This window comes from Bombyx mori, chromosome 16 (genome assembly GCF_030269925.1).
Source record: "Bombyx mori chromosome 16, ASM3026992v2".
Taxonomy (NCBI): domain Eukaryota; kingdom Metazoa; phylum Arthropoda; class Insecta; order Lepidoptera; family Bombycidae; genus Bombyx; species Bombyx mori.
The window spans coordinates 132293-158925 of NC_085122.1; the positions used below are offsets into that span (position 1 = coordinate 132293).

The following is a 26633-nucleotide window of genomic DNA, read 5'->3' on the forward strand; positions in this document are numbered from 1 at the left end:
TTAAAGCGACGACAATGGTATAAAAGATGCTTAAAAAACTTTTTTTGGACTCTTTCTAGTCGCCGAATATAAATATTATATTGGGGGTTCCATGTGACGGAGCCATATTCCAATATAGACCGTACAAAACTGTTGTACAACAGAATCAAAGTAGATGGTCTTTTAAAGTCTTTACCAACTCTAAGTATGAAGCCTAACATTCGAAAAGCCTTATTTACTATTTCATTAACATGAACATCAAAAATCAAACTGGAATCCAAATAAATACCCAAATCACGAACAACTGTGGTGCGTACCAAAGTTTGACCATTAATAGAATAGTCATACAAGATATTCGATCTTCCACGTGAGAATGTTATAATAGTACACTTATTAGTATTCACTGTGAGTAAGTTATTTTGACAGTAATAATACAATAAAATAAATTAGCCTTAGTTCTCTATTACGAGTATAAATTTTTGTTATCCATATTATTTATCATTTTCCTAACATTCCTATGTTATTATTCATTTATTATTGCCCGTTTTCCCCCACCACAAAACTTAGAATATTTTTGGTTTTTACAATAATTTCTAATCAGTGTACATTTGCGAGAATTGGATTGGGATCGGAATTGGTCTTTGAACAATAAATACTCTTGAGAAGTATGGTATGTATGTACATCGACACTATGGACTATTTGCTAGTACCTATATATTATATGATGACTACTCTAAAAACCTTGGTATCGCAGGAACAATTTCGTGGGAGCGCTTACGTCCCACGCAAATGCATCAACCGACAGAGATAAAGTTTGATAAGAGCACCGTACCAGCATTACCCTAAGACAAATTTCTTGGTAATTAAAATTAAAAAGCAAATAATAGAGTTTCTCAAAACTGCTCTATCAGAGGTGGGTTTTAGTGTCGACCAGGCTGAATCAGATGCAGATACAGTCATCGCCCGTTCTGCGCTTGCTGCATCCCCATCATATGATTCTGTGATTATTGTAGCAGAGGACATTGACATTCTTGTCTTGCTCACGGCATTAGGAAGGCATGATGTTGTGTCGCATCCTGAAAAAGCATGGAGAAACAGCAAAATCTCTGCAATGATATCGCCATATATAAAACCTGAAGGACAGTGTAATTGATAAGACGTATGCCCTTTTGAAGGTTTAAAAAAAGCATTGGATTGTATTCTACCTAATGTCCTACCCTTAAAAAAACATGGTTTCTGTTTTTTTTTTGGTGTCGGTATAGGAATAATTAATTCATCGCAGCTTCTTACCAAACGGCACCAGCATTACTGCTTATGTGTACTGTGAGGAACTGGACACAATGATGGAGGAGCTCAAAAATCTCCAAACAGCCTTGGTTAGTGGCTCGCCCCGCTGCTCCCGATATGACCCGACAACGCTGGACCTCATACGGCACAACAGACGGTTTTTTTTTTTTTTTTTTTTATTGCCTTTGTAGGCAGACGGGCATACGGCCCACCTGATGGTGAGTGGTTACCGTCGCCCATGGACTTCAGCAATGCCAGGGGCAGAGCCAAGCCGCTGCCTACCGCTTATTACTCTCCACAAGCCTCGTTTGAAGAAGGACATGTCATAGCGCTCGGGAAACACCGTGGAGGGGAGCTCATTCCATAGCCGGATGGTACGTGGCAAAAAAGACCTCTGGAAACGCACTGTGGATGATCGCAGTGGCTCCAGGTAGTATGGATGAACTCTACTCCGGTGGCGGGCGGTGCGATGGTAAAAACGAGATGCTGGTATCATCTCGAACAATTCCTCAGAGCACTCCCCATGGAACATACGGTACAAAATACAGAGGGAACCGAAGTCCCTCCGCAGACCCAGAGGCTCCAAACGATCCGAGAGAATGGGATTATCGACAATCCGAACGGCCCTCCTCTGTATGGAGTCAAATGGAAGAAGCTGGTATTTGGGAGCCCCAGCCCAGAGATGGGAGCAGTACTCCATGCGAGGCCGGACTTGTGCTTTATAAAGCAAAAGTATTTGTCCAGGCGTGAAGTACCGCTTCGCTCTGTTGAGGACTCCCAGCATTTTGGACGCCAACTTGGCTTTGCCTTCCAAATGACTCCGAAACTGGACATCGCTCGAAATGTCGACCCCAAGTATCCCGATACTCTCGGAAGGTTGCAGGGATACTCCTTGGAATTGCGGCGCCATGACAAAGGGGTCCTTCTTCGCAGTGAACGCGCAAACTTGTGTCTTTATCGGGTTGAATTGAACCAAGTTCAATTCACCCCATTCGGAGACTCGCCCCAGAGAGTTCTCCACTTCAGACACAAGTTTTGATCGTCTCTCTTGCACCACGCTCCGAGAGAGACTCTGATGGCCGATATATCGCGCATCCCCCGTGCTGTCATCCGCATAGCAATGCATGCCATCAATAGACAGCATGTCATTGATATACAGGATGAAAAGCGTGGGGGAGAGCACCGAACCTTGTGGAACGCCAGCGTTAATGGTCATGGTATCAGAACAGTCACCGTCTACAACGACCGTGATGCTCCGCCCATCCAAAAAGCTAGCGATCCACTTGCAGAGACCCTCGGGGATTCCGTAAGATGGTAGCTTCGACAGAAATGCCCTATGCCAGACCCTGTCGAAGGCCTTCGCGATATCAAGGCTCACAGCAAGAGCCTCGCCCTTGCTCTCCAAGGCTTCAGCCCACCTGTGAGTAAGGTATACAAGAAGATCGCCAGCTGAGCGACCGTGACGGAAACCGTACTGTCGGTCACTGATCAGCTGGCGATCCTCCAGATACTTCAGGAGTTGTATATTAATTATTCGCTCCATCACCTTGGAAAGCAAGGAAGTTATCGCGATAGGCCTATAGCTCGATGGGTCCGACCGGTCACCCTTCTTGGGGATAGGGTGGACGTGGGCAGTCTTCCATGAAGACGGAACCCTGTTAGCGCAATAAGAGATACGATACAAACGCGTTAGCGCAGGCGTCAGCTCAGGGGCGCACGTTTTCAGAACCACTGCAGGGATGCCGTCTGGCCCGCTCGACTTATGGACGTCCAGGAGTCGGAGTTCCCGCCTGACTGCACACTGTGTAAAGCAGATCTCCGGCAGGGAACTATCACACCGGAGGATGTTCGGTGGTGTGGCACCCCCGTCGTCCACAGTCGAGTTCGAGGCGAAGAGTTTGACCAGAAGGTCAGCCTTCTCTTTCGCACTATGGGCCAGGCTGTCATCGGACTTGCGTAGTGGTGGGAGACTAGACCTGCAAAAGCTACCTTCTGCAGCTTTGGCGAGCGACCAAAAAGCACGGCTCCCAGAGGGATAGCTCTTCAGTCGCTCGCCAATTCTAGCAACGTGCTCCGATTTCGCCCTGGCAATAACCTTCTTGTAGGACCTGGAAGCGGCGTTATATTTCCGCCTTTCCTCTGAGATGTTAGGATCCCGACGTCTCCTAGCATCATCCCATGCCACGTATGCGGACCGCTTGAGGTGTGCAGCATCCCTGCTGGCATTGTTATACCAGGGTCTGCTGCAACCCCCAACGGGCACTTCAGAGGAGGGAACAAACAATTCCATCCCCTGGAGCACCACGTCTTTAAGACGGTCCGCACAGACGTCAGGATCAGCAGAGGAAAAGCAGAACCGCCCCCATGGGTAGGATGCGTAAAACTCACGCAATCCATCCCAATCTGCTGACAAATACTGCCAAACTCTTCGATACCTGGTCGTCGTTCGACGACTAGGACGAGAGAGTGGTGTGGCAGCACGGATAAGGCAGTGATCAGACGATCCAAGTGGAGCGTCGACCACCACACTGTATCCGGCTGGATCGGTGGTCAGCAGAAGGTCCAACAGAGAAGGCTCGTGCCCCTCAATATCTGGGACACGGGTGGGCTGTGTCACCAGCTGGGAGAGGCCGTAGGCCAAGGCGAAATCGTAGGCAGCCCGACCCGGGAGGTCAGTGGTTCTGGACCCCAACCACTCTTGGTGATGAGCGTTAAAGTCTCCAAGAACCACCACCTCCGCAGATGGGTACTGCTCAAGCACGCGGTTAGTCCCCTCTTGCACATGCTCTATCAGAGCTGAACGTGCATCACTGCTGTGGGACCTGTACAGGCACGCGTAGACTCGGGTACAGCCCCCGTGATCTACGCGCAGCCACAAGAGGGACAGGTCCCGTTGTTCGAGGCTTCGTAGACGGCGACAACAGACATCAGCCCGGACGAATACACACACCCCGGCTTTACGCAGGAAGTTGTGCTCCAATACGTAGCCGGGGTATTCAAGGTACGAAGTATCATCCGGAGCAGATATCTGCGTCTCCGTCAGAAAAAGAAGGGCAGGCTGCGCCGTCTCAAGATGGTGGTGTACGGCGTCGAGGTTACTATGTAGACCCCTTACATTGCTGAAATCCACATTAAATGTGGAATGGGGAGTCGCCGACAAAACCCTTTTCCTTTTTCGAACTTTCATTTTTTTTATTTGGAGAGTGGGATTGGGCGGGGTAGGATGTTCGAGGCGAAATCGTGACAATACCTGAATAAAGCGCGGAGCACAGTACGTGCTCGACCACGGGTTGCGTGAGCGACTGACGCAGGGCATGGAAGGGCCCCCAGTCCACCCTGCGTGCGATCGCCGGGATCCACTCCGGTCTCCGACTCCGGCACGACGACCGCACGACAGGATTTTACACCGGTTGGCGGGACAGCTTCCCGGGGCGGAGTTTAGTAGTGACACCCGGGTTCAGGTCCCCAACTGACCGGCGGGCGGCGGCGAACACCGTTTCACTGGGTCTCCCTATACCCCCGTCAAACAATCACGTCCCGCGAGCTCACACGCACGTCTGCTCCGCATGTTCCAGGTATCGCCAAGATTCACCCCCAACAAGGAAGAGGAAAGGGAAGGAATAACACTGGCTCTCCAACCCACACGCCGGAACACAGCTAGGCTATTTGGCGGCGGACTCTAGTTGGAGGGTGGTCGCCAGCCAGTCGGACAAGTCCTACCACCGATTATGTATTCGGCTCCCGTTTTGCACCACCCAGGGGTCACTTGTAGGGAATCGCGGGTTAAACCTACGGAAGCGGGAAGCAATCAACCCCCAAACGGTAAGCTACAAAAGCTAAGTCGAGCTGAGCTACGAGTTTGAAGTCGTTGTGATCTAAAGGATAAGACGTGTCCTGATCACGCAGGAACCAGTCACCGTCGACGCCCTAGACACGTCCTTACGGATCTATCAGATCCAATAACCTTTGCATTAGACGTCTTCAGCTCTAACACTAGGAGCAGGCTTAGGGACCTCGGAAACCGTACTCGTCGAACTCGACAAAGAGGTCGACGTGCAACCTAACCGATGCATCAGCTCGCTGAGTTTCTAACCGGATCTTCTCAGCGGGTCGCGATTCCGATTCGGTAGTAGATTCATTCGCGAAGCAATTGCTCTTGAGTTGTTAGGTCTCCTTCGGAGGCGCTCGGGCAGCTGTTAGCAAATCCCACCTCTCCTGGCTGAGCCTTTGCTCGTCCACGTGTCCTGGTGAAACTGGAAAGACTCCAGGCAACCAGTAATCCATTAATCAATAAAAAAGTAGGAATACCGTAGATGCATATTTTGATAAATAGTAAAAAAAATATTTATAAAAAAAACTGTATATGAAGCGCTAATTTCGTAGGTAAAGACAGCTAGGACAGCCTGCCATGAGTACTCCATGAGCACTCGTGAACAAACATCATAACGTATCGGGCTCATTATTTTGTGGACTCGGTCCTGGGTTGTTGCGCAAGGCCGCGATGGGCGCCATCAGTTCCACGCCGACGCGACGCGACGCGACGTCTGGCCCCTGCGTTTGCAAACCGCTATTGTTGGCAATAATTACCATGATTTATAGTTTTCTTTATTCTATGTTATACTTCTGCTTTTTAGTAAAATGAAACTGTTATTCTAGTATATTTAATATTCAGTAGATACTGTTGTGATGTGAAAATGTTTAGAAGATAGTCACGTCGGGCACCTCTGCTGACGCAAGTATGCAAGGGCAGATCTTCGGCGAAGTCAACTGTTGAGTTGTGGAGCTGGCAGACGCCGCCATCCGCTGGACCGGTGCCGCGCTGCTACGAGCCGTTTCCGTTAGATTAAGATTAATAATAAACTAGTCTTAAGTCAGATTTCGTGTGGAATAAACGTTCCTAACATATAATTTCAATTTTTAACAGGTCGTCCGAGTGGCCCGCACCTTCACTACATGTTTATTTTATATAGTTTGAAAACACAAATTACTGTCAAAATACTCAAATGTTAATAATCTATTTTTTATTGCTTAGATGGGTGGACTAGCTCACAGCCCACCTGGTGTTAAGTGGTTACTGGAGCCCATGGACATCTACAACGTAAATGCGCCACCCACCTTGAGATATAACTTTTAAGATCTCAGTATAGTTACAACGGCTGCCCCACCCTTCAAACCGAAACGCATTACTGCTTCACGGCAGAAATAGGCAGGGTGGTGGTACCTACCCGCGCGGACTCACAAGAGGTCCTACCACCAGTGTAAGCATAAATAAAATTAATAAATTATGTTACAATTAACATTAATAAATGTAGGTACTTTGTATTGTAATCGTGTATGCAAATCATGTTGCTGGCGCCATCTATAGGTATATATTGTTATCAGACTGAATAATAATAATGTTAGTTTTTATTAGTTCTATGTAAATTCATGTAAAATAAATTCATGTCAGAGTCATGTAAAATTCACTAAAGTATTTATTCTGAATATTAACTACATTTCATGAACACTTTCGCATCAATTCCATTTGTTTTTATAAAAGAAGCTGTAGATAGTATAACCTACAAAATAACTAATTGTGTAAAAATGAAGACATGGCTTTTTGTAATGAGCACGCAATATTAACGCCTCATAGAATTGTATCGTATTTTCGTTGTAATAAGCCCTACGTACAGCCGACATGCCGACATGCACCATACGACCGTATGCTCTATCTGAGCAATCTACTCTGCGGTAGCTGAGTGTCATGATCGCTGCAGGCGCACACCATTTATGTAAACCGGTAAACAAAACTAAACTATAGCTCCTAGCATATCGTTTGAAGTGAACTTTTCAATCAGGATAGTTTGAACTTTATGAAGAAGGACCCTCTTGTTATGGCCTCGCAATTCCAAGGACTTTCTTCGCAACTCGACGGGATTTTTGGAATTCTTGGGGTCGATATTGCAAGCGGTGTTCAGTGTCGAAGTCATTTAGAATGTGAAGCCAGATTGGTTAGTTTGGAGTCCTCAGCTGAGCGAAGCGGTACGTCATGCTTGGACAAAGATTTATACTTGATAAAGCACAGGTTCGGCCTCGCATGGAGTACTGCTCCCACCTGTGGGTCGGGACTCTGAAACTATCGTATCTAGCAATGCACCGACATTCCAATCCCGCAGGTGGGTACCAATTTTTCTAATGAAATACGTACTTAACAATTGTTCACGATTGACTTCCACGGTGAAGGAATAACATCGTGTAATAAAAATCAAAACTCGCAACATTACAATTTACGTAATTACTGGTGGTAGGACCTCTAGTGAGTCCGCACGGGTAGGTACAACCACCCTGCCTATTTCTGCCTTGAAACAGTAATGCGTTTCGGTTTGAAGGGTGGGGTAGGAAGGTTGTACTGTAAAAACGGAGACCTTAGAACTCATATCTTAAGGCAGGTGGCGGCATTTATGTTGTAGATGTCTACGGGCTCCGGTAACCACTTAATAACTTCCTTGCTTTCCAAGGTGATGGAGCGAATAATAAATACACAGCTCCTGAAGTATCTTGAGGATCGCCAGCTGATCAGTGACCGACAGTACGGTTTCCGTCACGGTCGCTCAGCTGGCGATCTTCTTGTATACCTTACTGACAGGTGGGTTGAAGCCTTGGAGAGCAAGGGCGAGGCTCTTGCTGTGAGCCTTAATATCGCGAATGCCTTCGACAGGGTCTGGCATAGGGCACTTCTGTCGAAGCTACCAGCTTACGGAATCCCCGAGTGGCTCTGCAAGTGGATCGCTAGCTGTTTGGATGGGCGGAGCATCACGGTCGTTCTAAACGGTGAAGGCTCTGATACCTTGACCATTAACGCTGGCGTCCCACAAGGTTCGGTGCTCTCCCCCACGCTTTTCATCCTGTATATCAATGACATGCTGTCTATTGATGGCTTGCATTGTTATGCGGATGACGGGGGATGCTCGATATATCGGCCATCAGAGTCTCTCTCGGAGCGTGGTGCAAGAGAGACGATCAAAACTTGTGTCTGAAGTGGAGAACTCTCTGAGGCGAGCCTCCGAGTGAGGTGAATTGAATTTGGTTCAATCCGTGCGCACTGAAACACAGTACCTTTAGTTCTATTTCGTAAATAACTGAAGTGACTCAACACCGCACTTTTGATCACTTCCATAATTATTAGCAAGAATTATCTATCTATAAGAGATATATCTATAAGAATATATCTTTGCACAAAATTAATAGAGGCATCTCGTGTATTATTTTACTTTTACTACATAATAATTTATATGTATGCTTTTACGATATGATAATTAAATAGCCATCTGGTTTGTTTAACGCTATGTAGATGTCGCTGCACATCGTTCCCTTCTCTGTCAATAGATGGCAGACTACGGTTGTGAGTGAAGTGCTAATAACAAATAGGTACCTAATCTAAATTCACAAACCAAATTTTCTAACGTTTATTTAGCAGTCACTTTTATCGAGACAATATGAAGTCATTAAATGGAAGTAGCGGAGCAGTTCTCTGTGACGACGAGGCTGTCGGCCGGGGCGGGCTGTGCCCTTGGACATCGTCAGCACGACATCGTTTAATACTCTGCCTTGGTTGTATTGTTGATCGTGCGACTCCCCTGACGTCGAGTGAGGGAGTGCATGGGGAATTATTTACCTAGTGGATAGGGCTCTCAAAAAATATCTTTTGGATCGTGGTCTGCCCATAGCATCTGCAGAATGTCAAGTTCTAAAGTTAGAGTTCCGCACGAAAAAAAAACCTGCTTTTCAGATCAGATCGATAGGAAAGACGGCGAGGAGGAACGTATCAATAATGTTAACGATTATCTCGATATCAGGATGCGGGAGCGCTTAACATCTGTGAACAATATTCGTCACCAAGAAAGGACGTGGAAATTCTTGGTTTCGTGTCGTAAACTCTCCTCCGCGCCGGACCTCTGTCCTAATCATCAATTCGTAATTTTGCAAACACCAGCGCCCACCAGCGCCGCGTCGCCAGCGCCGGGGTTATTATAGATAGTTAATTAAAAAAAAAATTGGTTTAAATCATTGGATTTTTACCATTTGAGAGAGATAAGTACTTATGTACGCATCGAATCTATTCGCAGAGTAAATTTAAAGATGCGTGAAACTTTCTGAACTTTTCATTCTGAATTTTATTTCAATTATTTGTATTTTTTAGCGTGGGAGAGACGGCGGTAGATAAACACACATTGAAATTTAAAAAATACTTTTTATTATGACTATAATTTAATAAAATAAGAGTGAGGAAGGATTTCGAGGGTCACCGGTGTGGCGGCAGGAAGCCAAGCTTGGTGAGCGCCTCGTCCGCACGCGCCACCAGCACGTCTTTCCAACGCCACAGCGAGGTGTCCCGCTCGGGCTGCGCTCTCAGCTCGGCGCAGGTCTTGCTGAGCGCCGTGACGCAGTCCGCGCGGTAGTGCTGCAGCCGCGCGTGCCTGGTCTCCAGCGCGTAGGAGGAGCACGCGCCGCCCAGGCACGCCAGCGGGAAGTGGTTGTGCAGCGCCAGCACGCGGTCCGTCTCGTGGAACGCCTTCACGTACTGGCCAGGCTTGGTGAAGTTGCGCGTGCGGTACACGTGCTGCAGCATGTGCATGTAGCGCGGCACGCCCTCCTCCCAGCCGTGCTCGTGCCGCAGCGAGTCCAGGAAGTACAGGTTGGAGGCGTGGTACGAGGAGCGCGGCGGCTTGCCCGGTGCCGGCGCCGACAGCGGCAGGGCGCGCCGCATGAGCCCGCTCCAGCCGCCGTCCTCCAGCGGCACGATCACCTCGTCGATGTCCAGGAGCGCCAGCCACCGGTACTCGTACATGTGCCGATACAAGCAATCGTTGTACGGTATCAACTCCATCTGTCGCTTGTGGGTCGTCTTCTTCTTGAGGTACATGTGCTGGAGACCCGGCAGGTTCGGTTGGCCTCCGGGCAGAGTGATCGGCGTCACCGTGACTGCGCCGAGGTTCGCATAGTAGTCGAGAACTTTTGTGATATTCGGATGGACCTGAAGCTCATAGAAAAAGATCTTGTCGGCCCCGAGCAAGCGCACGAGCTCGATCCACTCGACGAGGCGCACCGAGAGGTCCTCGTGCAGGAAGTCTAGGCCCTTGACGCAGACCGCGAACTCCTTGCGCCCCCCCGTCGGCGGCGCGTCGTAGTGGACGCGCAGGTTGTTAGTCGCGCGGTCGCAGGGGTTCTCCACGAGCGACACGGAGGCGGGCACCAGGTCCCGCACCTCGGCCGGCAGCACGCAGGCCAGCAGGTACGGCTGCAGCACGCGGTCGCGGTAGTTACCCCACTTGCTGTTCCACACGTACTTGTACTCGAGGTTGCGCACGACCACGGGCTGGTCGCGCTCCTCGAACCAGAGCTGGCAGTGCGTGGCGATGGTGGGCTTGATGCGGTCGTGCACGGCGAGCACGCGCACGGCGGGCCCGATGCGCGACGTGTTGCGCCGGTCCATGTACGCGCCGTACAGGTGGAACGCGCCCTCGCTCGAGTGCATCGTCTGCCAGTAGGTGTTGTGGAACTCGAGGTCGTAGATGGAGGGGAAGGGCGCGCACTCCTTCTTCTTGTAGTACTTGTTCTTGTCGTCCTTGTGCCTGTGCCAGTACGCCAGAGGCAGCGAGGGCAGGCGCCGCTCGGCGTCGGCCCGCAGCTCCTCCTCGGTGAGCACGCGAGTGTCGGTGGCTGGGAGCGCGTGCAGGGCGTGGAGGGGGGCGGGCGGCGTGGAGGCGGCGGGCTCGGACTGCAGCAGGAGGCGCGAGGGGGGCGCGGGGCGGGCGCGGTGCGCGGGCGGCGGCGGCTGCAGGCGCGGCAGGGCGAGCGCCGCCAGCCCGCCCCAGCACACCAGCGCCGCCAGCCACCGCACCCGCGACCTCGTCCAGCCGCTCCACCACCCGCGCATTACCTGGAACACACAACCACACCGACTGGTCACTTACTGCTCACCCATATATCGTTCGTTTCTGCTTGTCTATCTACAACAGTCACAGGACATCTACTCCTATCTACTTAAATGAATTAAGGTTTTTAAGGCTCCTATATTTATTGACACTTCACTATAATAAAACTAATTGTCTGTATATTTGTTTGTCCAATGCTAATCTCCGAAATGACTGATTCGTTTCTTTAAGGCATTTTATTTAAATTTAAGTAAAAATAAATTAATACTGCACATCATGAAGTAAATTTTGTAAATTTTTATTTTACTGGTACATATATACACTGGTAATAAACTATTAACACTAAATCCATGCACCGCTCGCGCTCACAGTGCAAGCTGCAACAAGGCGGTGCACGCATGGGAACTGACCACTCTATCTGGTAGCCGCCATGGAGTCGGCAACCCTGAGAGCGCCTGCTCCCTGGCCGGTACACACTACACCGAGCGTCGTTCTGCGGTTATCAACTACTTTGGAATTTAGGTTCCGGCGTGACATGCTGTATCTCGTCGATTATTGTGCTTTACTCCTAAACATCTATACTGTTCCGTCCAGTGTTCAGTCTGGTGCGACCGCGTCGTGTACGGATGTGCTAATGTGTCACGGTCGTCACGGTCGTCACTGTCGTCACGGTGACAGCCGCTGACATCAAAAGTCATGACAACAGAGAGTATTTAGTTCCAAAGAAGGTTGTCTTAAAGTTGTTATTGATTATACAAGTGTGGGTGGAGTAGAGTGGAGTGGATCCAGAGATCCGACAAGACTAGTTTCGGGCGACGACGGCTTCGCGTTACGCCGTCGCCTGGGACGAGAAGTGATCAGCCACAGCGATGATAAGTAGGTTATCGTGTCGTGGCGCTTTGTCGAAGTAACATTTACATCAGCATTTACTGTAGATCCCGACGTTATGAAGAGGTGGCGTGTTCAAATCACGCCGGGAAAGGACAAAGGAAAGAACTTCCACCGAACGAACAATGTCGCCCGGCAGACCTGCGGTCCGGATGTTGTACGGAGCTTGCATCTCGCTTCTTGCAGCTGCTCTGGCCACGAGCACGCCATGCTCCGTGCTTGCACACTTATAATAATGGACAGAGGACTCACGCTGTTTGTGTTATTGTGCACTGTTACTGTTCCCGCGTCTCATCACTAGCAGAGACCTCGCGGGCAGCGCGCCGTGCAGCGAGGAGGGCCCTCCCTCCACGCACCAGACAAGACGCACGCTTGATTGCTTTTAAACGTGCGCACCCTCCATTTGTATGTAAACCAGTAATTAGAAATATACCATCTGGACATCGCAATTTGACATCAAAGAGCCTGCGCTCAAATCTGGAGCTTGACATTCAAACAGTCGCTAATAGAGTATTGGTAATCGCCGACAAGTTAAAGTCAGCGGAGACCGGGCTGCGCCAGCGTGCTGTTCTACTGCTCGTGGCTGGTAGGTGTGTCGGTGCTTGGGATTCCTTATAATATTTATCTCTCGAATCTTGAAAATCGGAAGACAAAAGCGTTTTACGCGCACCGTTGTTGTCAGCTAGCAACAGTCCTGTCGCAGTCTGCACGCTCGCCTGCCGGGACGAGGGGGACGAGGGGAGGGGAGGGAGGGGCGAGTGCACGACCGGTCCTACGCCAGGGACTCACGTCTCGCACACCGGTTCGCAACACCTACCATAATATTATTATACGGAATGAAATGAGGACTCATACGGACAACTCCAATTCATGTGATGTAATCATAATTAAGTATAATGCCATTAGGCTTTAGAAGGCAATATCTTTGTCATAAATATATGTTGAAGATTTGGTCCAGGTCAAATGATTATCTAAGTTCGCGTATAGTTGTTTTGCATGATTTTTTATTAAATGGTGCACGATATTGGCGAAGAACCAGTAGTGTTTAGTAGTTGATACATATAAAAAAGTTAGAGAGTTTGAAGTTTCCTAAAATCAGACACCGCTACAGTATCAGTTAGTCTATCTTATTACGAAACTGCCCTTGTACGATATCATTTCTATAGATATTAAATCAATAACAACCTCAAAAAAGCAAACCATTCAAGATGATTACAATAATACGTTTGCATCAATTATAGAAAATAAATTTCATGATTTTGTTCAAATATACACAGACGCCTCAAAGGATAGAGTAAATGCGGGTTGCTTCTTTTTTCATCACAGTAAATCATTGAATGCTAAGTTCAGGATTGATAATAAATATACTTATGGGACTGGAGTTGCTTGCAATATTGAAGTCAATCTCTTACGCGGAATCATGCGGATATAGAAAATTCGGCGTCTTCTTTGCATCATTTGTTAAGCTGTGGAAAGGGCACTTTTGGGAGACAGGAGGCTGTCTTGCTCCATTATAAAATGTATTTGGTGTTTAATAGATAATGATGTTCAAGTCAGGATACAATGGGTTCCTTCGCATGTGGGGATCCGCGGCAACGAGACTGCTGACGCACTGAGCTGATCCTCTGTATGAGGATTCGTTCTGGACATGTTCCCTTGGGTGCATTTAGGTTTCTAATGCGAATACAAGACAGTCCCAACTGTGCCACGTGCCACAATGTCAAAGAGGATCTCTACCACCGCCTGATGGAATGTGTCCAGAGCAGAACTGTTGCAAGATACGGGTCACTCTAGGTATGAATTGTTCTTTTTTTTGCATAATATTTTTGTATCAGGTTTGAAATGTGATTATAGTGATATAGACTTATGAGTTTTTTAGTTTGTTCTTTCTCGAAAGATGTAAATTGAGCGGTATAGTTATTTTAAGTGTTTTGTTTAAGTTTTATATTTCACTGTTTAAATATTCTATTTTTATTTGGTTTGTTTATATAATGGCCGACTTAACCTAATAGGTATAGCTCTAATACAGAATAAAAAAAAGAATACGTATCTACATTTTAAGTCACAACAATGACGGTTCATTACTTGTCCGTTTTGTCAATGTATCATGAAACGAAGCGACGACCCGACGCCGCGCCCGACGACGCTCACATATGCTTTTTATCATGTAAGAACGACAGATGGAATAACATCCCGAGCTAATAAATGTTGTGTTCATTTAAACTATTAGCACGCGGGGGGCCGGCTGATTGTTGGCTCTAAGTTTTCGAACAGAAGCGATTCCTAACTACACATGCACGTCATTATGTACATATGTATATCTATTTATAGCATTAATTTGCTGAAAGTATTCGCGAGGGCAGAGGATGCGTCGAGGAGGAGACGGCTGCTCCTGTAGCTACACACCGAGGACGCGCGACTCGAGTCAAGGATGGCCTTGTGTGGCACTGAGCACAGTACACGTGCAACAAACAATTCAGCACAGAAGTCGCTCGTGAAGACGTGTTGGCTCGTGATTCATTTAAATGCCCGTGCCCGTGCCCGTGCTCACTCTAGCGAGCCACCACTCGGTCGTAAGTGTGACGAAGTCACGTGACAACAGCTGACGTCGATCTAGACGCGGTAAGTACAGTAAGTACAGAGCACACTGGCGCCACTGAGAGGCGCCCGCCCTGTCGCATGTCGCAACACAATGAATGACACTTTTCTCGCAAACACAAACTTACAACAGAGCGCAATTATACAAGTTATGAAAAGTATAATTTGGCAGGCAGCATGTGTGTGACGTAGGACTCGACCTTGAGTTGCTGGTTTGCTTCACTGAAGCGTTGGTCGGGGTACGCAGCGGCCGCGGCAACCCGACGCATTCCGTTAAAGAGCTACGGATACTGGCGGCCACACCGACTTTGATATTCAACTCATTTAGATAGTTCCATTCCAGGAGACGAGTCTAACAACACCGCTCACAGCTGCTTACGCGCGAATAATATTGGTTTAGAGTGAAGCAGCACAAACTCAGACGTGGACAGGCAGCCGACGCGGCGACGGCACCCGCGTCCGGCGCGCGGCCGCTGTGCAGGGGGCGCACAAGGAGCGAGCTAAACGCCCAATGGATGCACTGTATGATGATAACGTGACTATTACAAGCCGCGTCAGCTAACTCTGCGTTACCTGTGGTCCCTGGACAAATTCACATGACCAGAAACAACTTTAAAAATGTACACACTAATAATACCATTGTGCCTGAATTTCGCTTACGACATTTTCAAGACAAACTTGCAACTGCAAGTTCCGAACAACAACTTTCGGCCCGCGCGCGCCCGGTGGAAGACCTTCCCGTTGTCGTTAAAGCTCCCAAACTACTTGCACTCAGCAGTTTCTTTACAACATTTTATTGCAGTTTCTAGTGCAGGCAGGGGCGCGCTGTTCCGACTCGGCCGGGACCGCCGCGCCCCCCGCCCCGCCCCGCCCCGCCCCGCCGCACGGTAGCCGCGGAGTGTACACAGTTCCCACACAACAGTACGAACAGATAACGTGCCAAAAATATATTATAATAAAATATCATCTTCAATTTCCTAGAGATCAAATCAGGAACGTGGAGATTCGCCGGAAAACCATGGTAACCGACATAGCTCAAAGGATCGTCTCCAAGCGAAGACTGCACGTCTGCGTGTACCTATGTATGTTAGTCAACTATTTATATTGCAATAATATACTCGTAATATATATATATATATTATGAATAGCTTTTCTTTTTTTGCCTAGATGTGTAGACGAGCTCACAGCCCACCCGGTGTTAAGTGGTTACTGGAACCCATAGACATCTACAGCGTAAATGCGCCACACACCTTGAGATAGAAGTTCTAAGGTCTATAGTAGTATAGTTACAACGGCTGCCCCACCCTTCAAACCGAAACGCATTACTGCTTCACGGCAGAAATAGGCGGGGCGGTGGTACCTACCCGTGCGGACTTACAAGAGGTCCTACCACCAGTAATTACGCAAATTATAATTTTGCGGGTTTACATTTTTATTACACGATGTTATTCCTTCCCCGTGGAAGTCAATCGTGAACAATTGTTAAGTAAGTATTTCATTAGAAAAATTGGTACCCGCCTGCGGGATTCGAACACCGTTGCATCGCTACGAATTCACCGGACGTCTTATCCTTTAGGCCACGACGACTTCATGAAGAGAATTGCTTAGCTTGAGAATACTTCCATGAGGTCATACTATGATATTACGGTATGACCATCGTCAGAGCTAATACGGTTGTATGACTCAGTGGTGAACTTTACTGGCTAATATTTTAAGTTTATCTATTGCTTTCGATGGCAGATGTGCATACGGCCCACGTGTTCTGAAATGGTCATTGGCAATGTCAAAGGCACAGCTAAAGTGCTAAATGCTCATCGCCGAGGACTCTTATCGAGGACCTCACTCGAGGACTAGCAAAAGCAACAAGAATCAAGTAACCACAGCGTGCTTACATCAGATGTTACGAACGATCCGTTTGCTTATACTCGTATTAATCAAACCAGTACCGACTCGATTAATGAAACTCTTACTGATCTCGTCACATTCGAATCTGTAACATAATACGTTTACTATACAAGTATTATATCCGAGTGAGTTAGAGTCGTCAAGCCCTCCTGCGTCGTTGTAATCAATTCTTCAATTCTTTGAAATTCAGAAATTATTCATCAATATGATGACAATAAGACAGCAATGAAGCAGTCACTTTACAAGGAATCTTTGTCGAGTGTGACGTCGCTGCGGGTCGGGCGACCGTCGCGGTGACTCACTCGCGTCGAGGACGGCCGACGTCAGACACAACACCAAGTTTTGGTTCCTTAAGTACAGCCGTATCAGTACTGTATCGGTCCAGGATCGGTTCGTTTGTATTGAAATCCTTTCAATTAGTATAGGATGTGTCCGTCTCTGCTGAACTTACGCTTGTGCACCTCCTCATTGAATACAGCATCGTGTTGCGTGTGTTAGAGCTGCTCCTGCGCTCAATAAGGTCCAATACGATAAACGCTTCTCCATTGCTGCAACAGGACTTTAGAAGTTGTCGTGGCCTAAAGGATAAGATAAAATCCTAGAGATCCACTCCAAAAAGCTAGCGATATACAAACTCATATCTCAAGGTAGGTGGCGGCATTTACGTCGAAGATGTCTACGGGCTCCGGTGACCACTCAACACAAGGTTGGCCTTGAGCTCATTCACCCACCTAAGCATAAAAAAAGCACTGAGAGGTCGCACCTTCCAGGCGACACCACACTTACACTTTAATGTGCAATCATATTTACGAATTATAAAAACGAATCTACCATTTAGTTCTGAGAAATATTTATAGTTACTCATATTCTAATTAATTACTAGATTGACTGAGTTCGCGTCGCTGTGGCGGGACGCCGCCGCGCCGCCGCGCCGATCTCTCTACAGCTTGAGATGTTAGATCGCGGCTCGAGTTCCGCAGTCGTGAATCGTGTTCGTGATACAACTTTTTGCTTATTTCAAATTAATTTAAAACAAATTAACAGTTGTTATGTACGCTCATGTCCGCTCATGGACACATTTAACGTTTAAATATTATTTAGAACGCAAAATAACGGTTTCATTTCTACTGTTGTTGTTACCCTGCGACTGGCCAGAAACATTACTAAATACTATCAAAGGAAAGAAAGTTTAAGAATGAATGTTCATTAATGATTGCATAACATTGAGTTTGGCAAATGGCCTTAAAGCCAATGTCATAACAGAAACGTAATAATGCGTTCCTGCAGACTCCGAGGATCTTGCCAACTTCTGAGTTTGAGTCTATACAGTACGAGTACAAGTAATGTAACGGTTTCATCTCTCACTTTTTATGTCTCTCACATATCAAATATTATTTCCGATGTTTCAAGCACTTTAGCTGTCGTGGTCACGGTGCTTAGGTTTTGTTTAAAAATATCCTCCGACTCTTGACCAGTTGTCAAGAGTTGTCAAGAGTGGTCAAGGACCGGCCGATGTTTGCAATTTCAAATTAACGAATATTAATCGAAATACAAATTCATAAAGTTAGTTATCGCGGTGGACTAGTACGCGTATCGTCTCGCGCTGAATCCGTGTCGCTCCACTGACAAACACAACAATGCACTATTTGTTGACTGATACCTTCCAGTTAATTGGTCAGCCGACGTCAGGCTGTGGTGACGTCACCAGTGACGTGCTAGAGCGATGAGGCGGCGGGCGCTGTCGTTGGTTCACCGAGAACTAAACTTGTTCTGACGAGTGACGACCTTCAAGTTATTATATTATTATTTATAATTACTTGCACTGCAACGGGCGGTGCGGGGTGGGGCGCGGGTCGAGGGTCGGGAGTCGGGGACGTGCCGGCTGACCGACACCTCTTTCATATTATGTAGTCGTGAATCTTCATCACGACGCGGATATTGAATCACCGACGGAGCTACGAGTGCGTGTATGTGCGTGCGTGTTTGGTCGTTAGTAAATACTATATCGCACATCCACAGAGAGTTCTGTTCTCTCTGAGCCTCGTGCGCTATGCTCCGTGAGAAGTGCTCAGAGGGATTGAGACGATTCCTTCTCGTGTTACATCGGGCCGCCCGCCGACGGAGCAGAACACAGTACCTACGTTTCCACACAGGTTCCACGATCCATTTATGCCACGTACCGTCCGGCCTAAATGTGTACACGAGTAAGTACTGCAAAGAGCAGATAAGAGATGAAGTGAAGTGAAGGTAACAGCGAGGCTCGTCTGCACGCCGCACGCCACTTGCGCAAGCGCTACGGATTAGTCGAGTAAAAGGCTCAATTAACCAGCATCGCTAAGTGCAAATGTTTCGCCACTGTAATCATAGTGCTCACAGTACTCACACTCGTGTCGGTGGAGCCCCTGTCTCGGCTCTACTGGCGAACTCCCGCGCGCAGCTCTCAGGGACGAGTGAAAGTCACGTTGCTCGTTCACTGTGGCGTGAATGTCGTCAGCTACTGTATATCATTACACAGTCTAATAGGATATACTCATCTGTGTTCAGCAGACGCACGTGCTGTATTACTAAAGTCGGTCTGACTCTTGGACGCCGACGAGCATTTCATTACACGATTTTTGGTAAAAAATCATAAAATAAATATGAAAGCAAAACGTGGGATCATTGTAAACGTTAACGTAGATTGAACACGTTGAACGCCAGCCGGACCAGCCGGGCCGGCCAGACAGTAGACACCCTCTGACCGCTGGCACAGTTCCGGGGGACGCGACGGACACCGCGCGTCTTCCATTAACGTCTCTCGGAAAATATTGAATAGTCATTGTTTCCGCAAGTCGACCTTAGTTTTTGAGTTATTCCTTGACAATATTTGCAAAAAAAACGCCTCAACGATTTGGACGATTCTTGATATATTGGTGCGGCCCGAGAGGAGTGTGCCGTCGATAGTTGTGTCCGTCGGTCGTGGCGTCGTAGCTTTCAACGTGTTAAATGATTCGTTCCTCGCTCGTGTAACGCGCGCGTCGGGAGGCGCGAGGTTTTATAGCATGGAGCTTGTTTGTAGCAGCGGTAATCTTTAAGAAAGGTTGCAGAAATAAACTACTGAATAAGAAGAAATCGATCAAAACCTGCTTTATACTCGTATTGATTCCTGTTTCTTGGAGATGTTCATATAAATGACGAGCCGTATTCGGAGAGAAAACGAAAGACGCGAAGTTTAGACTCGTTCGGTGACTCCTTCGCGATACGTTGTTGTGCGTGTGTGTGCGTGAGCCGGAGCTCCCTACGCGCGCCGGGACAGCGAGCGCCCTCCTCGCAGTGGCCAACCCCCCAGCGAATGGTTTGCTGGCTTGGTGCCACTACCAATGATCTCGCGAGCACCACTGATAACAAATCCTTTTTGTGGTCTCGAGTGTCCGAGCTGAGCGCGTCTTGCCTCTACCCCCATACTTCATTGTTTGTCATACTATTCTCGATCATTCCGATAGAGGCACCCGTCACGTGCGGACGTGCTCATCGTCCACTCGATCGCCCGGTCTTTGTTCGCCCGGCCATTGTTCGCGCGGCCTGTGTTTGTGGTACATCTGCCGACTAAGTGCTCTTTCTGGAAGTTTTTATTTGTTTTGTTTCCTTTTGTTGTTTCTGTGTTCGTGGTACATCTGCCGACAAAGTGGTTTCCTGCAAGTATTTATTTGTTTTGTTTCTTTTCGTAATTTCTGTTTTGTTGTGCTTTTTCTTTGTCCTGTAGTAATCGCGCCGCATTGCCACCTGTGTTCAATAGAACCGCTCAGGTCCGAGAAGTTGGGGCCTCGCCGCAAGGCGAGTGTTTTCAAGACCCGGGGCCGCCCCACCTGGGTACTCAGCGATCATGGACGCTGTATTCGCGGAATTCCTCCGACTTCGCCACCCACAGCTCGCCTCGGAGTTTTTGGCCTTCAAGGCCAATCACACTGCGAGCCCTCTCGAGGACTCCGCCGCGCTCGCTGCTCCTGCGTCGCCTGTACCTGCGTGCAGAGCTTCTGCATTGAGCACCGCAGCCTCTGTCGTGCCTGCCGCTCCCGTGTCGCCTATACTGGCGAGAAAAGCTGCTGCGTCGTCCGCCGTGACCATCGTTTCAGCTGAGCGATCATCCGCGGCCTCCGTCGCGCCCTCTAAAACACCTACACTTGCTCGTAGGTCGCCTGCACCCGCCTCCTCGTGCTCCGACTCTGACTCGGACATGGAGGTCGACCTCGCCCCCGCCTCATCGACGGATGGATTCACCCTGGTACAGAAGGGTAAGAAGCGTGCCGCGGAGTCTCGAGCTCCCGCGGCCGCTAAAATTAGCAAAGCCGTGAACGCGTCGCGCCCCCGCCCTCAGACTCCCGTTGCGCCCCCAGCCCGTGCCACTCCGTCGCCGCGTCCGGTGGCACAAAATAAAACCCAGACCCCTCCCCCGGTTATCCTTCAGGAGAAGGCAGCTTGGGATCGAGTTTGCCTGGCCCTTAAGGCCAAAAATATAAATTTCACGAATGCCCGTAACCTCGCGAACGGCATTCAAATTAAGGTTCAAACACCCGACGACCATAGGGCCCTCTCTTCTTACCTCCGTAAGGAGCGTATAAGTTTCCATACGTATACGCTCCAGGAGGAGCGCGAACTCCGCGTTGTAATACGCGGAATCCCTAAAGAGTTAGATGTAGAGCTCGTAAAAGCCGACCTGTTAGAACAAAGCCTACCAGTGAATTCTGTGCACCGTATGCACACCGGTCGCGGTAGGGAGCCATATAATATGGTTCTAGTCGCTCTCCAGCCTACCCCCGAGGGTAAGAAAATCTTTAACACACAGACCGTCTGTAGGCTCTCTGGTATCGCTGTCGAAGCCCCCCATAAAAAAGGCACTCCTAGCCAGTGCCATAACTGTCAATTGTACGGGCACTCTTCCCGTAACTGTCACGCGCGCCCCCGATGTGTTAAGTGTTTGGGCGATCACGCCACGGCCCTCTGCGCTCGCGACCAAAAAACCGCGACGGAACCGCCTAGCTGCGTCCTGTGTCGAACACAGGGTCACCCCGCGAATTACCGTGGTTGCCCCCGAGCCCCTAAAATAAATCGCCGCGTCGCCCGCCAAAACCGCCTCCGAGCTTCCGGCCCAGACATCAAAGCCTCGGCACCCTCTGCGTCGCAGGCTAAGCCAGCGTTCGTTCCGGCGGCGGTGCCCAGTGTCTCGGCCTGGGCAAAACCGCTGCCGTACACGAACACGGCTACAACTCCCCCCTCCGCGATTCGTCCCGCCCCCGCGACTCGTCCCTCTCCCGCGACTTGCCCTCCGACCGCGTCCGACAATCTCGCTTTAGCGATCGACTTCTTTCAGTCGATCAACTTTGAGCGCGTTAACGCTTTGGGCGACGCCATTCGCGCTGCCTCCACTGCACAACACTTTATCGCCGTTGTGCAGGAATACGCCGACGTATACGCGTCATTAAATACGTACGTCCTCCCCTCACTCCGCCGGTAATCAATGGCGTATATAAGTAGAATAAAGCCCCTATCCGTAACGATAGGATTTTTTAACGCTTACGGTCTCGCAAATCAACGTGATCAGGTTTCTGACTTTTTGCGTGACCACCAAATTGATATCTTTTTAGTGCAGGAGACCCTACTTAAGCCCGCGCGCCGTGACCCTAAAATCGCGAACTATAACATGGTCAGGAACGACAGGCTCTCTGCCCGTGGTGGTGGTACCGTCATTTACTATAGAAGAGCCCTGCATTGCGTCCCGCTCGATCCTCCCGCGCTCGCTAATATCGAAGCATCAGTGTGCCGAATCTCACTGACGGGACACGCGCCGATCGTTATCGCGTCCGTTTATCTTCCACCGGATAAGATCGTTCTAAGCAGTGATATCGAGGCGCTGCTCGGTATGGGGAGCTCTGCCATTCTGGCGGGCGACCTAAATTGTAAACACATCAGGTGGAACTCACACACCACAACCCCGAATGGCAGGCGGCTTGACGCGTTAGTCGATGATCTCGCCTTCGATATCGTCGCTCCGCTAACCCCGACTCACTACCCGCTAAATATCGCGCATCGCCCGGATATACTCGACATAGCGTTATTAAAAAACGTAACTCTGCGCTTACACTCGATCGAAGTAGTTTCAGAGTTAGATTCAGACCACCGTCCCGTCGTTATGAAGCTCGGTCGCGCTCCCGATTCCGTTCCCGTCACGAGGACTGTGGTGGATTGGCACACGCTGGGCATCAGCCTGGCTGAATCTGATCCACCATCGCTTCCGTTTAGTCCGGACTCTATCCCGTCTCCTCAGGATACCGCTGAAGCCATAGACATCGTAACGTCACACATCACCTCGACATTAGATAGGTCATCGAAGCAAGTTGTAGCGGAGGACTTCCTTCACCGCTTCAAATTGCCCGACGATATTAGGGAACTCCTTAGAGCTAAGAACGCCTCGATCCGTGCGTACGATAGGTATCCTACCGCGGAAAATCGTATTCGAATGCGTGCCCTACAACGTGACGTAAAGTCTCGCATCACCGAAGTCCGAGATGCCAGATGGTCTGATTTCTTAGAAGGACTCGCGCCCTCTCAAAGGTCTTACTACCGCTTAGCTCGTACTCTCAAATCGGATACGGTAGTAACTATGCCCCCCCTCGTAGGCCCCTCAGGCCGACTCGCGGCGTTCGATGATGACGAAAAAGCAGAGCTGCTGGCCGATACATTGCAAACCCAGTGCACGCCCAGCACTCAATCCGTGGACCCTGTTCATGTAGAATTAGTAGACAGTGAGGTAGAACGCAGAGCCTCCTTGCCACCCTCTGATGCGTTACCACCCGTCACCCCGATGGAAGTTAAAGACTTGATCAAATCAAATCAAATCAAATCAAAAAAGTTTTATTCAACATAAATGAAAGTACATACTTGTCTATACATCAAAGACCTACGTCCTCGCAAGGCTCCCGGTTCCGACGGTATATCCAACCGCGTTATTAAACTTCTACCCGTCCAACTCATCGTGATGTTGGCATCTATTTTCAATGCCGCTATGGCGAACTGTATCTTTCCCGCGGTGTGGAAAGAAGCGGACGTTATCGGCATACATAAACCCGGTAAACCAAAAAATCATCCGACGAGCTACCGCCCGATTAGCCTCCTCATGTCTCTAGGCAAACTGTATGAGCGTCTGCTCTACAAACGCCTCAGAGACTTCGTCTCATCCAAGGGCATTCTTATCGATGAACAATTCGGATTCCGTACAAATCACTCATGCGTTCAACAGGTGCACCGCCTCACGGAGCACATTCTTGTGGGGCTTAATCGACCAAAACCGTTATACACGGGAGCTCTCTTCTTCGACGTCGCAAAAGCGTTCGACAAAGTCTGGCACAATGGTTTGATTTTCAAACTATTCAACATGGGCGTGCCGGATAGTCTCGTGCTCATCATACGGGACTTCTTGTCGAACCGCTCTTTTCGATATCGAGTCGAGGGAACCCGCTCCTCCCCACGACCTCTCACAGCTGGAGTCCCGCAAGGCTCTGTCCTCTCACCCCTCCTATTTAGCTTATTCGTCAACGATATCCCCCGATCGCCGCCGACCCATTTAGCTTTATTCGCCGACGACACGACTGTTTACTATTCTAGTAGAAATAAGTCCCTAATCGCGAAGAAGCTTCAGAGCGCAGCCCTAGCCCTAGGACAGTGGTTCCGAAAATGGCGCATAGACATCAACCCAGCGAAAAGTACTGCGGTGCTATTTCAGAGGGGAAGCTCCACACGGATTTCCTCCCGGATTAGGAGGAGGAATCTCACACCCCCGATTACTCTCTTTAGACAACCCATACCCTGGGCCAGGAAGGTCAAGTACCTGGGCGTTACCCTGGATGCATCGATGACATTCCGCCCGCATATAAAATCAGTCCGTGACCGTGCCGCGTTTATTCTCGGTAGACTCTACCCCATGATCTGTAAGCGGAGTAAAATGTCCCTTCGGAACAAGGTGACACTTTACAAAACTTGCATAAGGCCCGTCATGACTTACGCGAGTGTGGTGTTCGCTCACGCGGCCCGCACACACATAGACACCCTCCAATCCCTACAATCCCGCTTTTGCAGGTTAGCTGTCGGGGCTCCGTGGTTCGTGAGGAACGTTGACCTACACGACGACCTGGGCCTCGAATCAATTCGGAAATACATGAAGTCAGCGTCGGAACGATACTTCGATAAGGCTATGCGTCATGATAATCGCCTTATCGTTGCCGCCGCTGACTACTCCCCGAATCCTGATCATGCAGGAGCCAGTCACCGTCGACGCCCTAGACACGTCCTTACGGATCCATCAGATCCAATAACCTTTGCATTAGATGCCTTCAGCTCTAATACTAGGGGCAGGCTTAGGGACCCCGGTAACCGTACTCGTCGAACTCGACAAAGAGGTCGACGTGCAACCTAACCCATGCATCAGCCCGCTGAGTTTCTCGCCGGATCTTCTCAGCGGGTCGCGATTCCGATCCGGTAGTAGATTCATTCGCGAAACAATTGCTCTTGAGTTGTTAGGTCTCCTTCGGAGGCGCTCGGGCAGTTGTTAGCAAATCCCACCCCTCTTGGCTGAGCCTTTGCTCGCCCACCTGTCCTGGTGAAACTGGAAAGGCCTTCGGGCCACCAGTAAACTTTCAATCATAAAAAAAAAAAAAAAAAAAAAAAAACTATTCTCGATCGAGTATGATTGACTCCTGACTCTGTGCTGTACGAGTTGTCGCCCCTCACTGCTGCGTCAAGGGTTGTGGGTTCGATTTCCACATCAGGCAAACATTATGTGATGAACAGGTTTGTTTGCTCTTTGTCTGAGTGTGTATTGTCTTTATGCCGCAGAATGGGCCGATATCTTCATTATTTATTGACATAGTGGGAGTATGGTGGGTAGTCGAGCAAAGAGATTGCGCAGTATGAAACGATGATAGTTCCGACACGTCTTCACTCTTCCTAAGTTAGACAACGAATGTGCTTCGATTCTACTCGAGCGATGAGCCCTCGACTCTGCTAAAGCGCACCGCCCGAACTGAGCGGATGGTTGGCGAGTAGTTGCGGCTCGCATCCACTAGGGGACGCGCTTTCGAACCGACAACACAGAGAATCCTAAATCGGGACCGGATGACCGTGCGTGTTTGCTTCTCAGTTATTGTTCTTATTAAATTGATTATCACCTAAAACTAGAAAATTGGTTTTTTATATTTTTATGATGTCTGTCAATGAAATAATCTATATCCTTGAGCATGATAATGTTCGTTATCGCGACGATGCTTATCGCGATGCATGCCCCGGCCACTCCGGGCACGTGGCGCAGCGTCAGGAGTGCGACACGCGGTACTGTTATTGGAACCTGTTGCTGCTTCCACCTACCCTGAGACCCTGGAAACTAACACAACGTGTAGGTTGCACACACGCACATACACGCCTCTAATGCGAGCCCACGCATCGCACATCTGTTGAATAGCTTATTACATTCACATAAAAACGTTCTCCAACCCAAGCCGCTCTGTGCATCTGAAAGTGTCACGGCAAGCTGAAGGCAGCGCGGGTGCGACGCGGCCCCCTCTCCGCCCTCTCTCCTCGGTCTTGTATCGAATAACTGATCTTTATAAAAATAACTAGTATATTTAGTTACTCGTGGCAATTCATTAGTACCTAATACGATAGTGATCTTATTATCCCACAACTAATTCCTGTTGAATTACGACGACTTACCTATATATATATAGTTTCTAGTTTCAATACGTTAACGGTTTATTCGTGGTTTGTATTTTTAAGCCTCACTATAAATGACTTACAACCACATCATCTGATCAGCGAGCTCATTACATTGGTACACTACGTATATACATAATAACGCAGGTGGCGGCCCCCCTATAACGCGGTAGATAAGTCCCACGAGTCTACGGGTCTGTGTTGTATGAGACTAGAAGCAAGTACAAAAAGGAGAGTAGGTAATTATTCTGAATAAATTGCTCAACTCTGCCTACTATTATACGTATAAATAAGCAGTTCATTTTCAGTTATTTCCATATATTG

At 48.8% G+C, this 26633-nt stretch overlaps 1 protein-coding gene across 3 annotated transcripts in view; it reads right to left on the reverse strand.

Annotated features, from left to right (window-relative positions):
- Positions 1-9476: 9476 nt before the first annotated feature.
- LOC101744804 (uncharacterized) overlaps positions 9477-26633 on the reverse strand; it is a 41289-nt gene continuing 24132 nt past the window's right edge. For 2 of the 3 annotated variants that reach the window (XM_038016518.2, XM_038016521.2), the window contains one exon: positions 9477-11185. In XM_038016518.2, coding sequence (XP_037872446.1) covers positions 9548-11185 — 1638 coding nt within the window. In that variant the 3' untranslated portion in view covers positions 9477-9547. Of the gene's footprint in view, positions 11186-11590; positions 11856-26633 lie in introns of those variants that run through there. The other variant, XM_038016523.2, reaches the window with a different exon arrangement.